Source organism: Garra rufa, chromosome 2 (genome assembly GCF_049309525.1).
Source record: "Garra rufa chromosome 2, GarRuf1.0, whole genome shotgun sequence".
Taxonomy (NCBI): domain Eukaryota; kingdom Metazoa; phylum Chordata; class Actinopteri; order Cypriniformes; family Cyprinidae; genus Garra; species Garra rufa.
The window spans coordinates 13,738,595-13,760,432 of NC_133362.1; the positions used below are offsets into that span (position 1 = coordinate 13,738,595).

The 21,838-nt window shown below is 36.9% G+C and overlaps 1 protein-coding gene across 4 annotated transcripts in view; it reads right to left on the reverse strand.

Annotated features, from left to right (window-relative positions):
• Positions 1-792: 792 nt before the first annotated feature.
• Positions 793-21,838, reverse strand: part of fam135a (family with sequence similarity 135 member A) — a 33,085-nt gene continuing 12,039 nt past the window's right edge. The window contains exons 4-23 of one of the 4 annotated variants that reach the window (XM_073833727.1): positions 21,359-21,438; positions 20,331-20,470; positions 19,483-19,553; positions 18,855-19,028; positions 15,822-15,948; positions 15,107-15,260; positions 13,417-13,494; positions 12,967-13,016; positions 11,321-11,338; positions 10,633-10,791; positions 10,372-10,445; positions 10,114-10,268; positions 6,334-8,131; positions 5,903-6,063; positions 4,859-4,950; positions 4,575-4,672; positions 3,824-3,975; positions 3,608-3,718; positions 3,412-3,525; positions 793-1,986 (exon numbers count right to left, since the gene is read on the reverse strand). In XM_073833727.1, the coding sequence (XP_073689828.1) occupies positions 1,781-1,986; positions 3,412-3,525; positions 3,608-3,718; positions 3,824-3,975; positions 4,575-4,672; positions 4,859-4,950; positions 5,903-6,063; positions 6,334-8,131; positions 10,114-10,268; positions 10,372-10,445; positions 10,633-10,791; positions 11,321-11,338; positions 12,967-13,016; positions 13,417-13,494; positions 15,107-15,260; positions 15,822-15,948; positions 18,855-19,028; positions 19,483-19,553; positions 20,331-20,470; positions 21,359-21,438 (4,012 nt within the window). In that variant the 3' untranslated portion in view covers positions 793-1,780. The remainder of the gene's footprint in view (positions 1,987-3,411; positions 3,526-3,607; positions 3,719-3,823; positions 3,976-4,574; positions 4,673-4,858; positions 4,951-5,902; positions 6,064-6,333; positions 8,132-10,113; positions 10,269-10,371; positions 10,446-10,632; positions 10,792-11,320; positions 11,339-12,966; positions 13,017-13,416; positions 13,495-15,106; positions 15,261-15,821; positions 15,949-18,854; positions 19,029-19,482; positions 19,554-20,330; positions 20,471-21,358; positions 21,439-21,838) is intronic. The other 3 variants (XM_073833730.1, XM_073833728.1, XM_073833731.1) reach the window with 3 other exon arrangements.

Sequence of the window (21,838 nt, forward strand, 5' to 3'; positions counted from 1 at the left end):
TTTTTGTTGTTGTTGAGAAAATCGTCTTTATAGTTGTCCAAACGAAGTTCTTAGAAATGCATGGTACTAATAAAAAAATTAATTTGTGATATATTTAAGGTAGGAAATTTTAAACAATATTTTAATGGCCACGATCTTTACTCAATATCCTAGTGATTTTTGGCATAATGGCATTTTGACCCATACAATGTATTTTGGCTTTTGCTACAAATATATCATATCATGTCACATATATTATATTGAATTGTATAAATGTTCACATTAACTTAAGGCATTAATGTCCCTTACACAATGTTTTTATATAACGAACAAGTCATCACTTGAAATACATAAAATCACATACAAGATAAAAATGGGAGAAATAATTGTCTGATAAATGAGTCTATAAACACCTACCATTACTGAACTTGGCTTCCACAGTTTTGAAACTATTCCTTTAATATAAAATAAACACAATAAAACAAAGTGCGTATCAACCTTATTTTTGCCGTAAGAGTGGGCGCGTCCATTTGTCAATTTTTTGAGTTTGGTTTGAGGTCTCATCCGGATCTAGCTGTTTTTTGCTGTACAAAACGGCTTGTTTTGCAGCTTGATATAGCGCATTGGTGTATCTTAGCATATTATTTTCATGTATTATCTTAATTATGAACACACACTGGTTTGTCGTGCAAACAGTTTTACCATTTAGTTCACGTTGTTATTCTTCTAGTTATTTACCGGAAGTCTCGTCCATAGGCTTACTTACACGTTGAAAAATAATGTGGATTAAACAAAAAAAAGAGGACAAAAATATTTATTGCGAATACATTTAATGAAATGTGTAGTCCATTTTACAAAACCATTTTAACAAAAACAGGATAATTCCAATGTTTTATTTAAAGTATTTTTGCACACAAGCATCAATGGACTCCTCCATAGGAAACCGAACATAAATACTTTCCAACAACTATGTGATCTGATTACTAGTATTTGTGCTGTTTTAAACTGACTAACCGTTTAGCCCACACACCTGGCCCGTTGTTAATTAGTTACCTGTATCCCCTGTAATAGAAAAGAAAATACTAACATGCTAAGCGTGTGTTTTCTCCACCCAACACCAGGCTGGGTCGAAATTGTGCATGAGAATGCAATGGGCACCAGAGACATCATATAAAACCAACACGCGGTCCAAGGCTGCTTCGTTTCAGCTACAATCACGTTCGTCTAGGTTCAGGAAGCCTTTGACGTTATAATAATAATAATAATAATAAAAAAAAAAAAGAAATTGTAAAAAAATGTGTAGTCAAATGGCAATTTCTTAATAGAAAATGTTTTATGCAGTTCCGATGCAAGCCAACCCTAGATACCAAAATGTTCAAGTGAACATGCTTTTACCATGAAGACGACCTGGATTTCCACCCCCGAATAAATAGTTCATTCTTTTTTAGCAGCTACATTTCCAGTTCAGCATAAGATAGTTTAATAGAATGAATTGTTAAATGAAAATGGTAAAAATTAACATCGTACATAAATAACACTGAGAAAAAAAATACCACAAGGAGGTTTGATTTTCTTAATAATGAATAGAGCATTATAATTACTTTAAAAAAAAGGCAGTAGAAAAATAAAAACGATAAATTCCACATTCACAACAGGCTAAATAGAAAGAAAATCAACAACAAAAATAACACTGATATATTTCGCTTTACCTCCATAAGCATACCTAAAACCGTGAGGGGGAAAAACAACAACCAGAAAAACGTCCGTTTGCAGTGAGGTATTCGCTTCCGTTCTAGCAAGGCTACTGAAAAAACTTGAGCCCTGCCACCAGGAAGAACTTTTCCAGGAAAATCTCAGAGTCCAGGACGGCGATGTGGGCTGCCCGACCAATCAGAGAGTTTGCCGTGTTGGGCAGCGCATGGATGACATCGTAACGCACCAGGTTACAGTCTTTGTTCTGAAGCACAGGGAGCAAAAGGTTCTCAATCATCTCGGCATACACTGGACCTGATCACATAAGCAAAAGGAGGGAAATTTGTTGTTAGGAGCAGTAAAGAGATCCTGAAAGCTTGGGACATTGTCCCAAAGATCTTCATTCTTATGCTTTTTGAGGAAAACATTTCAGGATTTCTCCACATATAATGAACTTCTATATTGCCCACGAGTTTAAACTTCCAAAATGCATTTAAAATGCAGCTTCAAAGGGCTCTAAATGATCCCAGCCAAGGAAGAAGCATTTTATCTAGTGAAACGATTAGTTATTTTCTAAAAAATTGACAATTGACTGATTTTCTCAAAAACTAGTTAAAAAAGTAAATATTATGTCAAACAGGTTCATATAATAAGAGTATAGACAATCCCACCAGAATTTCACAGCAATTTTTTCTGATTTTTGTGGCCTAAAATAACAGATCTTGCCACTTTTCTCAAAAATCTCCGTAATATGTGGCATTTTTGTGTGGTTTTGTAATAGTCATGACATACATTTGAATATGTGACCCTGGACCACAAAACCAGTCATAAGTGTCAATTTTTCAAAATGGAGATTTATACATCAGCTGAAAGCTGAATAAATAAGATTTCCATTGATGTATGGTATTGTGAGGATAGGACTATATTTGGCCGAGAAAATCTGGAATCCAGGGGCGCAAAAAAACCTCTAAAGTTGTCCAAATGAAGTTCTTAGCAATGCACATTACTAATCAAAAATTAAGTTATATATTTATGGTAGGAAATTTACAAAATATCTTTACTTGATATCCATATTCTGTGTATTCTGGTTCAAGACAGTGTAGGTCAAAAAACTCCCATCTCACTTTCTCCTCCAACTTCAAAATCGTCCTACATCGCTGTTATACCACTTTTTGTAAAGGGTGTTTGATCTTTGCACGTTCACTGTGTAAACACTTAGTCGGTACTTCTGCTGCGATGTAGGATGATTTTGATGTTGGAGGAGAAAATGAGATGGGAGTTCTTCGACATATCCTAACTGTCTTAAACTGAGTACACAGAGTACACGCAGAGCTAGACAAGACAAATATTTGAGGTTAAAAAGTATATAAATTGTCAATTATTTCAGAAAAATAACTGGTTGTTTCGTAAGATAAGACCCTTCTTCCTTGGCTGGGATTGTATAAAGCCCTTTAAAGCTCATTTAAACTGCATTTTGGAAATTCAAACCCACGGGCACTATAGAAGTCCACTATATGGAGAGAAATCCTGAAATGTTTTCCTCAAAAAACATTTTCTTTACGACTGAGGAAAGAAAGACATGAACATCTTGTATGACATTATCTGTACATTTTTGTTCTGGAAGTGAACTTCTCTTTGAAAACTTTTGAATGGTAGTATAAGTCATATGGGTTTGGAATGACACAAAGAAAAAAAGATGATGGAAAAAAATTGGGGGTGAATTCTTCCTTTAATTCTCACCAGTCTGTTTGTCCTTTAAGGCTGTTTTGCACATCTCGATTCGAGCAGAGTGATAGGGGACATATCTGTCCTGAAGTGACCCCACCAGGACCACATTCTTAAAAAACTGAAGACCTGAAACAGAGTTTGAGAGTTTGTACATGGAGAAACCCAAACTAACATTAACTTGGTGGAACCAGAACAATGTCACACCTACCTGCTTTCTTGCTTAGCTTATACAGGAAGGTCTGGCGTGGGTCAGAGTGGTCACGACAGGTCAGCTGCAGAAGAGAGCCAGATTTCTTCCATTTCTGCATAAACCACAACCCTGACAGAGAAAAACGAGACAGTGGTTCCTAAAAACAGCTTATAAAATAAATGGCTTATAAATTACAGTCTTCAGAAAACTGCTGAGTCCATGAGGATGGGTTACCGGTATTGACGAGGGCTGAGCTGTTGTACAGCGTGCCGAGATGAGGTCCAGACAGAGATAGAAACGTGTGCAGTCTGCTGAGATAACACTTAAATCTGGGCCTCGTCAGCACCGAGCGCACGATCAGATTTCCCAGAGAATGACCCACAAAACTGAGAAAGACAACATGGTGATTGCGTCATCCTAAGGCTAGATCCATTTTAGCTTTGACAAGATCATATTTTTGAAGTCAGATCTATCAACAAGGTTAAATTAAAATTTAGTTAGAGGCCCAGTGCAAACTGGCACATCTGGATTGATCTCAGTTTGCACGTGTAAAATTCATTATAAACTTCTCACATTAATTGTCAATTTATGGTGCAAAATGGTGCTCAAGTGCGCCCCCTATAAGGCCAGAATGAATATACCCATGATGCACACTGGTTCAGATCTCAGTCTTGGAAGAGAAAAGGGAAAGAGCTGAGGAATTCTTTAGGGATAGAGCTAGGGTCAAAAATTTACCAAGGCTCAGGGCAAAAAGAGTCAAAAATATTTAAAATGTGTCCCTGTGGTAAATTCATGTGTGTTGGTTCTTTTTTTTTAGTCTAGTGTTGACACCACACTAATATTTTATTTATTTAATAGAATATGTAAGATAAATAGACAAAACTGTGTCAAATGCCCTCAAAATCAATCAATATGGCTACTTTATAATACAAGAAATATTATACCAAACTAGGCCATTAAAAGATATGATTAAAAAAGCTCTCACCTTATCTTGGAAACCGTGAGGTTGTAAATTTGTATGTACTGCACTATTTCATCCAAAAGTCTGTCAGTCATGGATTCAAAATCGGCAAATGTGTCGTTCTTGAATAATAACAAAAGAAAAGAAATACGGTTAATATTTCACCACGTATTACATTTTTTATTTCTTTATTTATTACAAACATATCCAGTCATTTTTTTTAATACAATTAAAAAAGTACTGTTTTTTTTTTTCTTTAGAAACTGCCCAACCCCAGTGCTTGTCCATGAGACTGTTCAACAGTTTACCTGATTGCGTTCTGACATTAGGAAATCTATACGAGCTCCAGGCAAACCAAGCTCCAGATAAGTTTTTACAAGACGCAGATCTGCACTGTTACCTAGAAGAAAGGGTTTTTATTATTATCATCATTATTATTTATAAAACATATTAATAAAAACAAAGACTACCAGTTTTGGACTGTAAGATTTTTTTATAGTTTTAAAGAAGTCTCTTCTGCTCACCAAGCCTGCATTTATTTGATCCAAAGTACAGCAAAAACTGTAAAATGTTGAAATATTTTTACTATTTTAAATTAACTGTTTTCTACTTTAATATATTTTACAATGTAATTTATTTCTGTGATTTCAAAGCTGAATTTTTAGCCTCACATGATCCTACAGAAATAATTCTAATATTGTGATTTGCTGCTCAAAAAACATTTATTATTATTATATCGAAAACAGCTGAGTGGAATTTGTTCAGGTTTCTTTGCTGAATAGAAAGTTCAGAATAACAGCATTTATCTGAATTAGAAATCTTTTGTAACATTATTAATGTCTTTATCATCACTTTTGATCAATTTAAAGCATCCTTACTAAATAAAAGTACTATATTTATATAATTTCTTCCCCCCCAAAAAAATAATTACTAAATATACTGACTCAAAGCTTTTAAATGATATAGTGTATATTGTTACAAAATCTTTGGATCATTCTATTCATCAAAGAATCCTAAAAAAAAAAAAAATGTACTCAACTGTTTTAAATAATGATATTCAAAACAATAAAAAAAAAATTCTTGAACAGCAAATCAGCATTTTAGAATGATTTCTGAAGGATCATGTGACTGGAGTAATGATGCTGAAAATTTGAATAAATTACATTTTAAAATATGTATAAACAGAAAGCAGTTATTTTAGTAGTAAAAATAGTACTGCTTTTGCTGTATTTTGGATCAAATAAATACTGGTTTGGTGAGCAGAAGAGAAAACATTAAAAATCTTACTGTTCAAAAACTTTTGACAGGTAGTGTATATAGGATTTAACGACATTTAGAGTGTGAGTGCTTACCATCCAGGCCATGTACACACACTACTAGGTGTATTCCCTCATCACAGTTTTCATCCTCATCTAAGCTGAAATATGGCACAGTGGATGCCAGATCTGCCACCTCGCTGTACAGGAAGCCTGGCAACTTTAGTTGCTTCAACTCCTCTTTTGCTTGGGCAAACCTAAAAATTCAAACACACAATCAAACAGTGACACAATAGAGGAACCTATGGTCAGGTATTAGATCATGCATCTACAATTGAACGATTCTACGTATAATGCATAAGCAACATGAACTTCTTGCTTTTAATGTACTTCTTAAAATGTGTTAATGTAGTAACAGAATCCAAACTTATACTTGATGAGAAACGGTATTCAAGATATTTGTTTTCTTTCTGTTTTTGGTGCATGTCAAACTGCAAAAATAAAGGGTGAGGGAAACAAATTCTTACGCTGTCATCTGAGCAGTGGGGGCGCTCTTGTACCAGCACAGGTCGTTGCTGGTTGATGCTGGTCCAGGAGGCCGTGTCTGCAAGCTAGCTGCTGGGATGCAAGTTTCCTGGAGCTGTTCCAAACCCAGGTGATCATAAAAATGTGTCCTTCCCTCTGCTCCCCCATCCTCACTACTTCCTTCCTCCCCTGGGAGTCCATTAACATAAACCAACCCATCAGTCTCCTCGTAGTAACCGTTCTCAATCATCTCATGCTCTTGCTCTTCCTCCTCATCCTCTTCATCATTAGCATTGGGGCAAGTCTGAATCCCCAGCGTTACAGCTGCAGTCTCCAATGGGCTGATCTCAGATATGTCAGTACTAGAACGGGAGCCAAAATAGTTCTCCACAAAGCCTTTCTTCACCATGTCTGTGCTGCTTGTGACCGATGTACTGGACTGGGCAGCTGCTTGAGGCTCATTACAAGCTTCTGGCCCTGAAGCTGCACCACCTGGAAGATCAGTCTCATTAGATCCCATTGGTTTGTTAGGAGCATTAGTTTCACAGCGAGACTGGATTGCAGAGTCCTCATTGTGAGACAGCAGCCCATCTCCATGACTGATGCAGGCTTTTTGTTGAGCCAAAACTCTGGAGGTCGATAACGGGAGGCTGTGAGATTCTCCTGAAAATATGAGGCTCTGTTCCTGCACCAGAACGCTAGATTTTCTACTAGTGACCTCTGTCTCGACCTCATCGTCTGAGGGGAGTGAATTAATGGAGGTAAGGGAAGACTGGACTCCACTAATGCCGCTGGTGCTCTCTAAATTGAGACCTTCCAGTGCAGTGGCTCCTCTGGAGGCAGGGCTAAGCGGAGATGGTCTCTGGTGGGAGCTTTGTAAAACTGGCTCTGTAGGTGCCTCCAGGCTACTAGAAGCAAAAGGAGATGGAGAAACCGGGGCTAATTGCGTCGCAGAGCTGGGCTCACTCTCGATTCCTGAGTCTGACAGCCTGGAGGAAGCTTGAGGAACACAATCGCTTCTCAATGCGGCTCCACAAGCTCCTACAAACGTGGCGCCATCCCCAGCTCGACTCTTGAACTCAGAGAAATCGGTCTGTGTGATCTCTGGAACATCCCTCTTGGCGGTCGCATCCGAGTGGTGCGGTAAGAGAATGGTGACCTTATCGCCCTTGTAGGGGTCCTTGTCGCTCGGTTTGACATCAATATGTCTAAGCCCAGCAGGTGGATGTGTCAAATCAATTCTGGCAGCTGTGCTTTGTGCGGCTTCTGCTCCAGTACCTGCCTGGGGCCTAGCCTGCATTTGCAAACTCAAAAGATTGGAAAATCTGTCGCTCTGGATACCGATGTTGATGTCGCTTGTGGCGCAGTCTTTAGTATTCTGAGCACATTGCGTGGTTGCTGTTTCATTCTGGAGGATGTATTTGTCTACATCATCTAGCTCGCCTTTCGGATTGCACTGTGTGTCTACTTCTTTGGACTTGGTGGTCGGTTCACCATGAGGAACCTTCAAGTTCTTGTAGCCTGTGAGGACCACTGAGTCTTTTGAGCTCTGCCTGATCAGCTTCTTTGAATTTTCTGTCTTGGCATTCTTCTTCAGCTTGATAGATTTGGCTTTGGATTTGAGGGGAGGCTCATTCTGTTCAGGCCAAGACGTGGTGAGGGCAGCTTGCTGCTTATCTGGGAAAGGGCCGAGTCCTCCCAATCCACTAGCAATGCAGTCTTTTGAGTTGGACCTGTCTGCTTTAGTGGATACAGAGCTGCTCCTGGTATTGTGGAGACCAAGCCATGGACCATCACGATCTTCAGTGTACAAAAAAATATTGTAAGTAAACTGCAAACTGAGATAAAGGGTGTGCAAATCATGGCAAAAAAATTATATCTCAATATTTTCTGGAATTTTGTGGATAATGATAATTAGACAATATTTCGCTGAGCGTATTATTGTACTGGTACCATGGCAGGTTAAGAGCTGCTGTGAACAGCTGACCTCCAAAGCTTTTGATATTCTTCATATTCTGTGCAGTGGTTAGTTTGAATGAGTAACAGAAATTACCTTTTAAGTGTAAATTGGTTTTGACCTTTTTGAGCATTTTAACATTTTTTTTTTTCAAATCTAACTACATGCATGCATGCATGTATCTTTTGGGTCAAATTCTTAAATTTAATAATAAAAAAAATTAAATAGTAAGACACTACAGAGCTGTTACCAATCAAATGAAATCAATATCAAAATTTCTGTTTGCAATGCATAGGTGGCACAGAATCTGCATCTGAAGCGTCACTACAACTTTACACAGACTGTTTAATGCAGGGTACGAATGCAGTTAACCTGCAGGTACAAAATGCACATATAATGTTTTGATGTTAAAAGAAAAAAAACATTGAATACTGATATTTGAAATGATCTGGGCAAAAAAAGGGTAAAATATACTTTCAATATAATCCTAAAAAAAACAGTATTTAGCAGCAAATCACTTCATAAGTGAGTCACTGAGTCATTCATTCATCTGATTCGTTCAAACAGCTAATTGATTCAGTAAGAAACCCTTTTGTGTGTTTCTCAGAAACGCAAAACAGTTCTACTGTGGCTTTTTCATTGTCGAAATACAGCACTTAATATTAACTTATTGTTTATTGAACTGTTCATCAAATCAATATCACATTTGGATTTATTCTGATATTTGGAAAAAACATATCTCTTCAAGTGATATTAACTTTATCAGATGATATGAATACAAAAGACATATTAAAGTCATACAGGGAAATTTCTTGATTTTTGGAGAAATTCCAAATGTATTTTAATAGAATAAATCACACAGTGAGAGCGTTAACAATAAATGTGCTCGCACAGCAGTCTAACCTATATCTCAGTGTATGTGTGCACTCTCCGGGTGTGTTTTTGTTTGGTTTCTGCAATATACTCGATAATGTCAAATCGCATATCGTTAAACAACAATTCTGTTATTATCGTAGATGATATATATTGCACACCCCTAACTGAGATTATAGAAATAATGGTGAATGCCACACCTAGTTTATCATAAAGACAACATAAACTAGCACAAAATGGATGTGACATTTCAAAGGTCTTGTCCCTTTTCTAAATAGTCAATACATTTAGTTCAGGTGTGTCCAGTTCTGCTCCTGAAGGGGCCAAAGTCCTGCAGAGTTAGGCTTTAACCCTAATAAAACAAAACTAAACAAGCTAATTAAAGGGTTAGTTTACCCAAATATGAAAATTCTGTCATTATTTACTCACCCTCATGTCGTTCTTAACCCGTAAGACCTTCGTTCATCTTCAGAACACAAATTAAGATATTGTTGATGAAATCTGAGAGAACGGACGGTCCTTCCAACTTCTTCTCTGCGCCCCCATTAAATTGTATCATGAAACATGTGCAATTTGATCTGCATGTAAACAACGCATGCGCGTGGTGCTGTTGACATACAACATGCGTTGTGATACTCTCCAAAATGGCGCTAGGGTGATGCAGAGGAGAAGAACTGTTGAATAAAACAGTTATTTTGGGGTTTTAACTATGTCCTTACTGCGTTTCTGTGCCTTGAATGTGGAAGGATCCTTGCTGTCTATGGATGGTCAAAGAGCTCTCAGATTTCATCAAAATATCCTAATTTGTGTTCCGAAGATGAACGAAGGTCTTCCACATTTGGAACAACTTGAGGTTGAGTAATTAATGACAGAATTTTAATTTTTGGGTGAACTATCCCTTTAGGGTCTTCAGATTTACTAGAAACTTCTAGTCACATTATTCTACACATACCTTCAGTAACCGATTCCAAATATCTGTCCTCAAAGATGATCGGTAGGGAGTTCACATCCCCATCAAGATCAGCACATTCAACAGGAAGAGGTGGCAAGGACAAGAAGTAGGAGGAGTTTTTAATAGCTGTGGTCATCTGTTGGTGACTGTGAGCACTGATTAAAAAAAAAAAAGTAGTTCATTTAAATTATCAAGAGATTTCACATTTACTCTTTGTGCTAAATAACTACATTGCAGTAAGGATATTTTAAGACGTACTGCAGTTCCTGGTAGGCCAGTGCACTCTGTCTTGGGTGTTCGAGACAAAAGAAAGCTTCTGCAAACCTTTGCACCTAAAAATTGTAAATACAGCATAAGTAAAGCCAGAAATATAGTATGCACAAACACGTCTAACTACACAACATCAATTTCATGCTTCTTTGCATTACAAAATGTGTCAGAATGGAATTCAAAAATACAACGTAACAAAATGAAAGTATGCTAGTACAATTTGCATATGGCAGAAATCTCAGAGCTCACCCGTAGTGTGTGGTGCTCCTGGGCCAACAGCGCAGAGACACGCTCATTCAGGGACACCACTTCCAGGAAATTTCCCCATAATGCCATAAGCAGAGAGCATAGCTGCGCCAAATTCATGTTCACCAGTTCAGCCAACTCATCTGGGCTCTCTGCCCTCTGCTGCAAGATCACACACACACACACACACACACACACACACACACACACACAATGTATATATATATATATATATATATGAAAGAGTGGAGTACACCTTCAAGAGACACCAGGCCAAGCAACAACCACAGCAGTGAGAGGTTTTGACCTTATGGCATGAGTAATTTTATGCAAGCTGTGCATTAAACGATTTAAATGCACATCATGGAGGCCAAGAACCACCCGAAGCGAAGCGTGGACTGCATTAAAATCAATGAATGCACAGCTAGAAATAAACTATGTTTATTTGCCAGCAAAGCTGTCAATGATGTTTGCAGCACAATATTTGATCAGAAGGGTAAAAATTAAAAAAAAAAATTCAGTTACAGCTTGTTAGTTCTAGCATTCTGCCCACTTCAAATCAGACACAGAAATGAAATAGAGTGGTAAAAACTCATTTATTTAAATGAATTATACCATTTATTTGAATTAATTATCGAATGATCGACCGATCAAGAGAGAGAAAGGAAAAGAGAGATTGTGTGTGCTTTACCTGCGTCTGCGCATCACTCTACAAACAATAAAGCTGTGTTTAGTTACTTTAAAAACAGGGATTTTACCAAATCTTTGCTGAACAGTATAATGTAGTGATCTAGTATCTAGGCTATTTTATAAATAAAAGTCAAGGGGCTGTGTGATGTGTTTGTGTGCATTAAGTAGTGCATTAACTTGCCCTACAAGAGGCACATTAAGTGGAGACTGTATTATACCGTTTAGACGAAGTAATTTTAGTCAGTCTGCTTTTTCAGTCAAAGCTGTACGAAAATGGAATACTATTCTAACAAATATAAGAGATCTAGACACATATGCATTATTTAGGGTTTAATTGAAGAATTGGCTGATTAGTACTCAGATTTGTCAACATTAGAATTGCATATCTGCTAGTTATCCTATTACTGTACATGTTTTTTTTTTTATTGATCCTGTTGTTTTAAATAGACAAATCAAATTTAAATAATCAAATTTTCTAGTACGTATTTTTAATTACATTTTTCCTTTAGGATAACTTGTAACATCTTGTCCAGGGACAATGGATGAAAAATAGCCATTGGCGGCTAATTCTGGTACATTTACAGAAATATTTTATTAATGTACAATGTCTCTGTCAACTAAATAGAAAAATAAAATAAATAAATAAAATATAGAACAGTGTTTAAACTGACTTCGACTATCTGTGCATTAAATGGTTTTAATGCATACCTGCCAGCCAATCAGAATCGAGTATTTAGAGAGACCATGGTATAAATTACAATAATGGTGTATATCACAATGTATTTACTTTTGCTGGAAATTCAACCAAAAATATAAAATACCAAGTTGCAATGCCTATGTTTGTATAATTCAATGAATTAAATACTTGGTAAAACTTACAGTCAAGCCCAAAATTATTCATACCCCTGGCAAATTCTGACTTAAAGTTACTTTTATTCAACGAGCAAGTTTTTTTTTTATTAGAAATGACACAGACGTCTCCCAGTAGATAATAAGACGATGTACAAGAGGCATCATTGTGGAAAAAATTATTACTCATTTTTATTTACATTTGAACAAAAAGTGGCATGTCCAAAATTATTCCCAATGAATCAGGGTAATTAGGATGCTTTAAAACAGCTTGGACTATTTGGAATGGTACAGAACTTTGGATTTTCCCAAAGACTGTGACAATTTGCAAAGGGTATGAACAATTTTGGACATGCCACTTTTTGTTCAAATGTAAATAAAAGCTGAGAAATATTTTTTTCCACAATGATGCCTCTTGTACATCGTCGTCTTATCTTTTGAGAGAAGCCTGTGCCATTTCCGTTCAAAAAGAACCGTGCTGGTTGAATAAAAGTAACTTTAAGTCAAAATTTGCCAGGGGTATGAATATATATATCTTTTTTAATCTTCAAAAAAATCTTTTAAATATAATATTATTAACTAATACTTAACTAAGTTATAAATCTCTAATTTAATGATTCACATTCCAAACTTCTGAAACTATAAAACTAACCAAATACTGTTTTACAGATGTTAGTTAACAGAACAAGACTAAGTTATAAAAAGTTATTTAAAGTCTATAAAAGTCTTGACTTGTTTGGAACACATCCTGCTCTGTATTTTATTATTATTAAATAGTATTAAATTCCCTTCACATACCTTAACTTGTTCACAAAGCTCATTAAGTCGGGCCTCCACATCAAGTTCCTCTAAAAAAAGAAATAGAAAAGAGAGCATAGTAAAAATGTTGGCCCTACATTAGCAGTATGGAGTGAATGAGAGAGAAGGGTCTGTCTGAAGAGCCTGTGATTGACAGCACATGAAAGGGATCTAGAGGATCAACAGCACAGGAAGTAGGAGTCAGAGAACAGAGAATACCAGCAATGTTGAAGCAAAAAGACTGATCCCAAGTCAGCCTGAGATCTGAGACAGTACTAAAGGAAAGGAAGACTAAGTTAAGCTAAAAGCTCCCTCACTGAAGAACATTTGCCATTGACAAACGTCCAAGATAGGGGGAACGGAAGAAAGAAAGAAAGCTAAAAAAAAGACACGAATGAAAGGCAAGAGGCATGTGGAGCGATTTTGAGGGTCGGTTTTGGAGGGACATACCTATGTAGACGTGCCTTTGGCCTCGAGGGTAAGGTCTTCTGAGAACTCGTTCATATAGGACCTGCATGCTGGGCTTGGCTAGTGGTGGGATTGCACATATAGGCACGTTTAAAACTCTCACTCTCCCCTTTTGCTGTTTAAGCTTAAAATGAATCCTTTAATACATGCAAGTTCAGTTACTGTCAGAAGCAGCAAGGGGTGAGTAGTTTAGCTTTAACTGAGTGAGTGAGGGTTTACAGTGAAAGCTCTGGAGGGAAAGTCATATTATAGACTAGTTTTGAGGCCTAAACATGCAAAAACTGAAGATTAAAGCATCCACATGCTGATACATACATACATAAAAAGGGCAGAGGCATACAATATGCAGGTAAGTAAACATTAATAGGTAAATGTCCAGTACAGCAGCTCTTCGTACGTTTCTAAATAGTTATTCAAGTGAATGGGTGTATTAGTCTGAGTGAATATTCAGTTATCTCACTGGTTTGGATGAGATTAAAACATATATTAATATGTGAGGCAAATGATCCAATGCATATACAACAAAAAACAGATATATACAGACAATAGGGGAAGGCAATAAGCAAAAATGCGTATTTTAAATAATAAAAAAATATATAAAATAAACATTAATGTAAAATTTGGTTAAATGTAATATATTTTATGTAATATTATTGAGTAATGATTAAAATTAATAAAAACTTTTTAACCAGCATCTCTAAAGGTAGTTCCAAGGGTTCCGAGATTAGATGTCTCTTAAGCTCACCAAGGATGCATTTATTTGGTCAAAATAAAGCAAAAATTGTAATATTGTAAAAATGTAATATATTAATATTTTAATTACTTCAGTTTCACATGATCCTTCAAAAATCATTTTAATATGTTGATTTAGTGCTCAAGAAAAAATTTTTTTAAATCAATGTTGAAAACATTTGTACTGCTTAATATTTTTCTGGAACCCATGATACATTCTTCGATTTACTTGATAAATAGAAAGATTTATAATATTTATTTAAAACAGATTTTTTGTCACTTGATCAATGTATCAAATTCTTTCTAAGTAAAAGTGCATAAGTAGTGAATATTGCTCACCCCTACAACACAGACATACACAGTCGTTAAACTGGCTTTAGTAATCAAAGTTTGGTTAAAATGACACCTTTTAAAGCAAATTATAGACCTTTTTCCTGAGTAAACGATGAGTGCCGCCATTACGAATTCTAACGTCAGATTGAATGCTTTTCTGTTCCGGTTTCCATAGGAACCCATTCAAATAGCGTCCATCTGTTTTTAATGTAGCTAATGTCCGCTGCTTCGTGTCATCTACACACTCATTAAAGTGAGGCACTGACAAATGACGTCATTGCGACATTGCCAAGTGATGGCGCTATGGAGCCATGTGCTTTTTAAAAACATTTTAATAGGTTTAACATTAGTTTATTAGCTCGGAATATACCCTAATTTGACTAGAAACAATGCAGACCGGAAATGCAAAGCATTCTTTCAGTTAAGAGTCGGACTTACTTCCGTGTTCAGGAAAAACGTCTATAGCAAAACATCATTACAATCAGCTACAAAAATGCTTTATACAGGGTCAAAGATTGAAATGCAGTGTAATAAATTTTTAAAATAGTCATTTCAGTTTTCCAACTCAGGTTGGAAACTATTCATTCAGCTCTGATAGCCTACATACCTAGCTCTATGCGTTGAGATGCGGGAAGATTCTTGGTCAGGGAGGTTAAATAGCAAAACAGGCCCTGATATGCCCGCAGCAAGCTGGCACACATGTTCTGGTGCAGGCTGAAGGCGTGCTGTAGGCACTGATCCGATACCAGGAAGGTTTTGCCCTGCAAATCATGAAAGAGGACTTGATGCATCACTGAACATTGTGTGAACAGCAGAAGCATTAAGAGTTTTTGCACTGTGATAGTACCTAATTCCCCTTAGTGATACAATCTTGCATTTGAGAAAAGGCTTCTATTCAATGAAGGTATAAAAGTAAACTCTAGATCTCACTATGGTCCTTCAAACACCTATATGACATCTTAATGTGACTGTGGTCTCGAGAAGAATTGCTGTAATGTAAAAATCACCTCTTCTCATTTACAATAACAGCTCAAACCTTTTACATAATGATGTCTATTTATAGACAGACTTACAGCTCTCGCTGATATGAGAAAATCACTGCCTCTGTACTTTGCTTTGCAAATGTAATGTCAGCAAAGTGTTTTAGACTAATTGGACTAAAATGAAAAATACACTGTACTAAAAAAAAAAAAAGCATTTGATGTCAGTGAAACTTGTGAAATGAATACCTAGTGAGTGAAGTATCTGAAGTGACATTTTATCTTCATTGCACATTAGATGTTTTTGTGTGTGTGTGTGTGTGTGTGCGCTTGTATTCTTACATCTGGCGACAGCTGCTTGACGTAGGTGGTGCCGAACACCACAGACTCCAGCGTTGGGATGAGAGAGTCTTTGCTCTGTGCCGGAGCGTTACGATTCAGCCAGGTGCTTTTGACTGGCCGTGGGAAACTGAGGGGACAAACCAGACTGTAAAAAATATGGACGTAGTATCCGTGACGTCACCCGTAGGATTCTGAAGCGCTATTTTGAAGCCTGTTGCGGGCGGGATTCGGCCGTCGCCATCTTGGAATCGCGTCACTCCCGGATAATCAAAAATGGGCAAAAAGGCGGGACGTGGGTGGAGCTGGTTGCTGAAACCACGCCCGCCTAGCGCAACAGTGGTGACAGCAGCGGCAATCCCCCTGTCACTCAAGTGGCCACGCCCTTAATTATGCTGAACTTTAAGGCTTAATATAACTTAAACGGATGAGTTATAAAAAAATTCACCCCCCTCACAGTTGACATGAAGGGCAAAACTAGCTATATAGACCAAAACCATTTTTTGAACCAGGCTGTAAACATACTTTTTTCTGCTGTAAAGTTGGGCATTTTAACATGGGGAGTCAATGGGACTGACTCTCTTTTGCAGCCAGTCTCTAGCGGCCAATCGATGAATTGCATTTTAAGACACATCCGTGTTGGTTTCAATAGAGAGAGCGGGAGGTTGCCCCTTGGGACAAACACTGACAGTCAAATACAGTACACACAATTCTGTTTTGATAAGTTGCACATTTTGAACATATTTTTCATCACTGTAAAGCAGTGGGTAAAAAAAAAAAAAAAAAAAAAAAAAAAAAAAAAAAATCTCAATTTCACCGGGGATGGGGGAAAAAAATATAGATTCACATATGAATCGCAATTCAGTCTTCTAGCAATTTGCATCAATCCACAAATTTCAAAAATCGATTTTCTAGTTAATATAACAATAATAATAGCCTAGCATGATATTGTCGGAACAAAACAGCAACAGCAATGGAGGAGGGAAAACAAATACACCCTGTCCCATTTTCAGCGCTTGCAAGTGTCTGGAAAAATATATTAATTATTAATCTTTTGTTATTATGGGAAGTAGTAATGTGCCCAAATAGTGAATCCGTATTCGGAAAGGCACGGAGAACGCGTTCTATGGAGGACATGATTAGCCACTTGCTATCAATATTCTGTTACATTAGAGTACATAATGATATTTTACATTAGAATACATAATATTTTCACTGACTAAATAAACAGAGTAAGGACAGATGACTGATAGGACCATGGCGAATGATTTGCAGATCCTGAGCATCACCGACAAACATCTAATCTTGTAAAATATGTGGTAAGTAGGCCTACTGCCACTCCGTGTGATCGCAAACAGCGAAAGTGAAAGTAAAACGCAAGTGCAAATTCAATGCCCCACATATTAATAACAGCTCCCCGATGCCCGCAATTTATATACAGGGCTCGAAATTAACTTTTTTACTTGGTAGCACTGGTGCTCCCAACTTCAAAAAGTTAGGAGCACCAAAAAAATTTTAGGAGCACCTAATTTCTTTTTAGTAATGCGCCGATCTTGATTCTTCATGGTCGATTCTGATTGCAGATGTTTTACAAGCAAATGTACTGAATCTGGAAGCCTTTTTTATATATTTATTTTACGCCTTAAGCAATAGACAAGAATGAATGAAAATGTGAGTACATGAACAAGATGTTTGTTTTCTCTATTTTAGGTACAGCCATTTAAATTAGAGGCAACCACTTCATTTTTAACAATCTACAGTATAAACAACAAAAAATAAACAACACTTCTTTCTTCGTGTAGACAATATATGCAGGCACGATCAAGATAGGCTAATCTTTCAATATTCAAGGTGCAAACGACCGATTTTTTCAGATACAACTTATTAAAGCCCACATAATAATAATAGCCTAGATATGTTATGTAGCCTAATTTGCGCACATTGGGGAGTCTCTTTATAAACGTGGGGTATTAAAATTGCTTTTGAATGTGCGTGCGCGTTTGACTTTTGGTTTCGTTTTAAGACCGTGCAAAACTCTCAGCAGCGCTGAGCGTGCATTGTACATTACAAGAGATTACTTTAACAAAACCATTTGAAAGTGGGAGGACACAAACGGGATTTTGAAAAGTGTGTTACGAGTGGAAAATACTCCCCTGCGTGAGTGGAACTCTGCCGCTGAGTTATCATTTGATGTGAATGTATGCCGCGTTGTACAGTATATTGAGACGGAGGCGGCAAAATTGTATCTGACAGAATGTACACTGTTGCACGAAATATAGATTTCTTCAAAAGCAGATTGTGGAGACCTTTTAATTGTCCCTTGTGCAACCTGGAACATAACATTTATTTCCGTGATCTGCCATTTTCACTGTTGTCCTAGCTTTGTTTTTTCACAATAGCCTACCTGCAGAACTTCTGATGATTGGGCTATGCAAATGTTGGGGGCGTAACTATTAATGATCCCGAGACTATTAAGTCATAGTCTCTGTTATGTTAGGATTAGCCTATTTTTCAGTGGTCTTTTGCAAACACCAGATTTATATAAGAAGGAGGAAACAATGGTGTTTGAGACTCACCGTATGTCATGTCCACGTACAGAACTAGTACACCGTGTCTACACCGGACGCGACAGCTAAAGTCTGTCTACACTGGACGCGACAAAGCGACCGTTGCAAATCATTTAAACTTTGTGTGAGCACGTCATTAATAGAATGCAGCAGCAGATTACTGTCGGGGATTTGCCGTGTCGCGCTGCGCCGCATCCACTGTAGACAGTATAATAGGTTCTATTGTATTTTGCCGCATCGCGCCGCGCGTCCGGTGTAGACACGGTGTTATTATTTAACTATGCCAAGGTAATACGGTTTTTCTATTCTATGGTACCTTTAAAGAAATCAATGATGTTTTGACAAATGCATTACAGTTTAAATGTTGGAAGTTTGGGAAGCACTGTAGTCTTTATAACTCACATCCTACTGTGACATATTTAAAATGACTACTATGATCTGTAGATCCAGCTCTCAGTGTACTGCTGACCTGATTAGAGGTTGATGCAGGGCCACCAGTGATGCATGGATTGTGGCAGAGATGACAGACAGGTGGAAGTAGTCAAACATGACGTTGACGTGCTGGTGGATGCCTCTGTGGAGGCTAAAGTGCAAACGCAGTGTTCGACTGCTGATGCTCTGGAGAGAACTCGGGTCCTCGGGCCTGAACACAGACAAAAACAAACACTGTTATTTAATAACTGTTTATGTTAACTGCTTTAGGTAATATTTAGTATTTGTTCAAATCCCTAACTCCAAATATGAACAAAAGTAAAATCTATGTAAAAAAATGTTTTTACATTTTATGGGTGTGGCTTACGGTCTCAGCCACCTCCAGCTATTTTTAGCTGTACTTGTTTTACTGCTTTATTGCAAATTGGTGTCTTACCATGTTATTTTAATGTATTATCTTAATTATGAACACAGTAGTTTGTAGTGCAAACAGTTTTACCATTTACTGCAATATTGTTATTCTTCTCATTATTTCCCTATAGCAGATAATGAACCGAAGTCTCACCCATAGGCTTACTTCCGCATTGAGGAAAAAAGGTGTATAGTAAAAAAAAATCTACAGATTTTTAAAAACAACAACAACATTCAGTTGTTTTTCTACATACGAGTAGTCGCCATCGGTGAAGTACAGGTCCAAAGACAGCTGAAAGTCCATTTCATTTAAGGACTCTTCCACCTGCAGGGGAAAAAATACTATCACCACCATCACTAGTGACGCATACAGAGGCAGATTTTATCACTGAACCCTTAGTGTGCACTTTGAGTTAGGGCTGGGCAATTTGGCCTAAAATCAAAATCTCGATTAATTGAACATTTTAACTCGATTACGATTAATGAATGATTATTTTATTTATTAATAAAATTATATTTATATAATATTTATATAATATTTCTTTTTTTGCCCTCATAGTTCACTGACAAGTTTTGTACAGTAAATATGCGCACATTACGAGTGTGAGATTTTTTGAATGAAGGGTGCGTTACTTGATTTTAAAATAATTGAAGGAAACACACACACTATCAACTATCTATGATTATTTATTGAACATCAATGTTGAACAACTGAAATTAAAGCACACATTGCTTAAAACAAAAAGTCACATTTTTCTTAAATTAGTGAAAAATAAATAACTTGCACTTTTGGAAACAAAATGAATAATTTTCAATGTTTTTCATATTAAAAGTAGAAAAGAAGCGCTATCTCTTCTAAATAAAATTTGTAAATACTTTTTACTGTATAAATACTGTTTAAGCTCTCCATCGACATGGTGGCAGAATAACGTAACGTAACGGAGCGGCGTCCTGTGACTCCACACGCGGTAGTGTTTTTAAAGGGAAAGTAATCAAAATAATCTACCTGGAAAAATTTGATCGATTATAGGTTCTGAATGTCGATTACGATTACTTTTCGATTAATCGCCCAGCCCTACTTTGAGTCACGAGATTCGCTTACCTTCTTTGCATCTAGCAGCATCATCACTTTGAATACGAGGACGTCGTTGACTACAATCTCCTCGTTTTTATAAAGGATCTGAAAGGTTTTGCTGCAGACAACATCATCTTGAACTGATGCTGGGAAAGCTAGATCCGAGCCTGTGAGAAAACACACGTTAGCAGGGCTAATAATAAATAATAACTATAATAAACATATCAAACAGGCCATTGTTTTAACATAAATAAATGTTGATGTTAGTTCTTTTCAATTATTTTCTTAAATCAATCTGCTCTTTAAAAAATCTTTCCGCATTATTTGTGTACATGCAAATATGGCGTGACAAAGTGCACCACATAAGTTTGACATCAATGGAGTCAACGTCAAACTTAATTAGTGTTTGTGCATCTTGCAACTCACGGTTATAAATGTCAACCTACAGTACACATGCTTTTCAAACACAAAGCTACAAGACTGCTCTGATACTTCTATGAGGAGTGAATCTGAGGAATCGCCGGACTGATAATGACGCTTCTCATCACATTTCACCACAGGGTGTAAGACATTACACACTCCGACAGACACAGAGCCTGTTAAATCGCAGGCAATGATTCTTTCAACCCACTGTGTCAATCACTGTAAACCCTGAGGTGAATGTTGATGTAATATTAAGAGAGCCGAAGGCTACAGCTGTAAAAATTGTCAGAAAGGGAAGGTTAGATATTTAACCCTAATAACTGAAGATAAGCTGCATTCCTTTGAAATATACAACCTGAAGAAATCTCTGGAGAGATAAAACTGATAATTTACCTGAAACGTTTTATTTGTCTTTAGAAATTCACATTAATGTCAAAATGGAATGAGGCATCAGTAAAAATAAATCAAACTAAACAGTGATCCAAGACTAATACAATAATGAAATGATACAAGACTAATACATATAAAATCAAGACTGACATTGCAAAACTGATTTTTTTGGTCCCTCGATTTATATTTCTGTGGCATCGTGACATGACACAAGTTCTTTTGAGATGTATGAGTGTTTTTACCTATGGGATGCAGCAGACTGGCTTCCACCCTCTGCGGGATCCGTGGCGGCACTTTCATACTGGCTCGGATCTGATAGAACCTGTCATCACATGCAAGGAAACAACAGGGTTGATAAGCATACGAATTCAAGAAAAGCATACTTTTGTGCAGCTGTAAAAATGTATGCCTGCGTTTTCACTATTACACAAACCCATAAAACCCAATACGAGATTTTATTATGGACTGTTATCTAAATGGCCCTGCTTGATGCCTTGAATATTTTTCTTCTTACCGAGTGTAAGAAAAGCCTGATGCAAGCTTGTTAAACAGAGGTTACTTAGCTTTAAAGGAGAAGTTTAAGTTTACAGATCATTTACTCATCTCCTTTCTTTCTTTAGTAGTAAAGAAATTATGTTTTTTTGAGCAAAACACTGGATTTTTCTCTTCCAAAAAGTAGTTTAAATGCAGCTTCAAATGGCTCTAAATGATCCCAGCCGAGG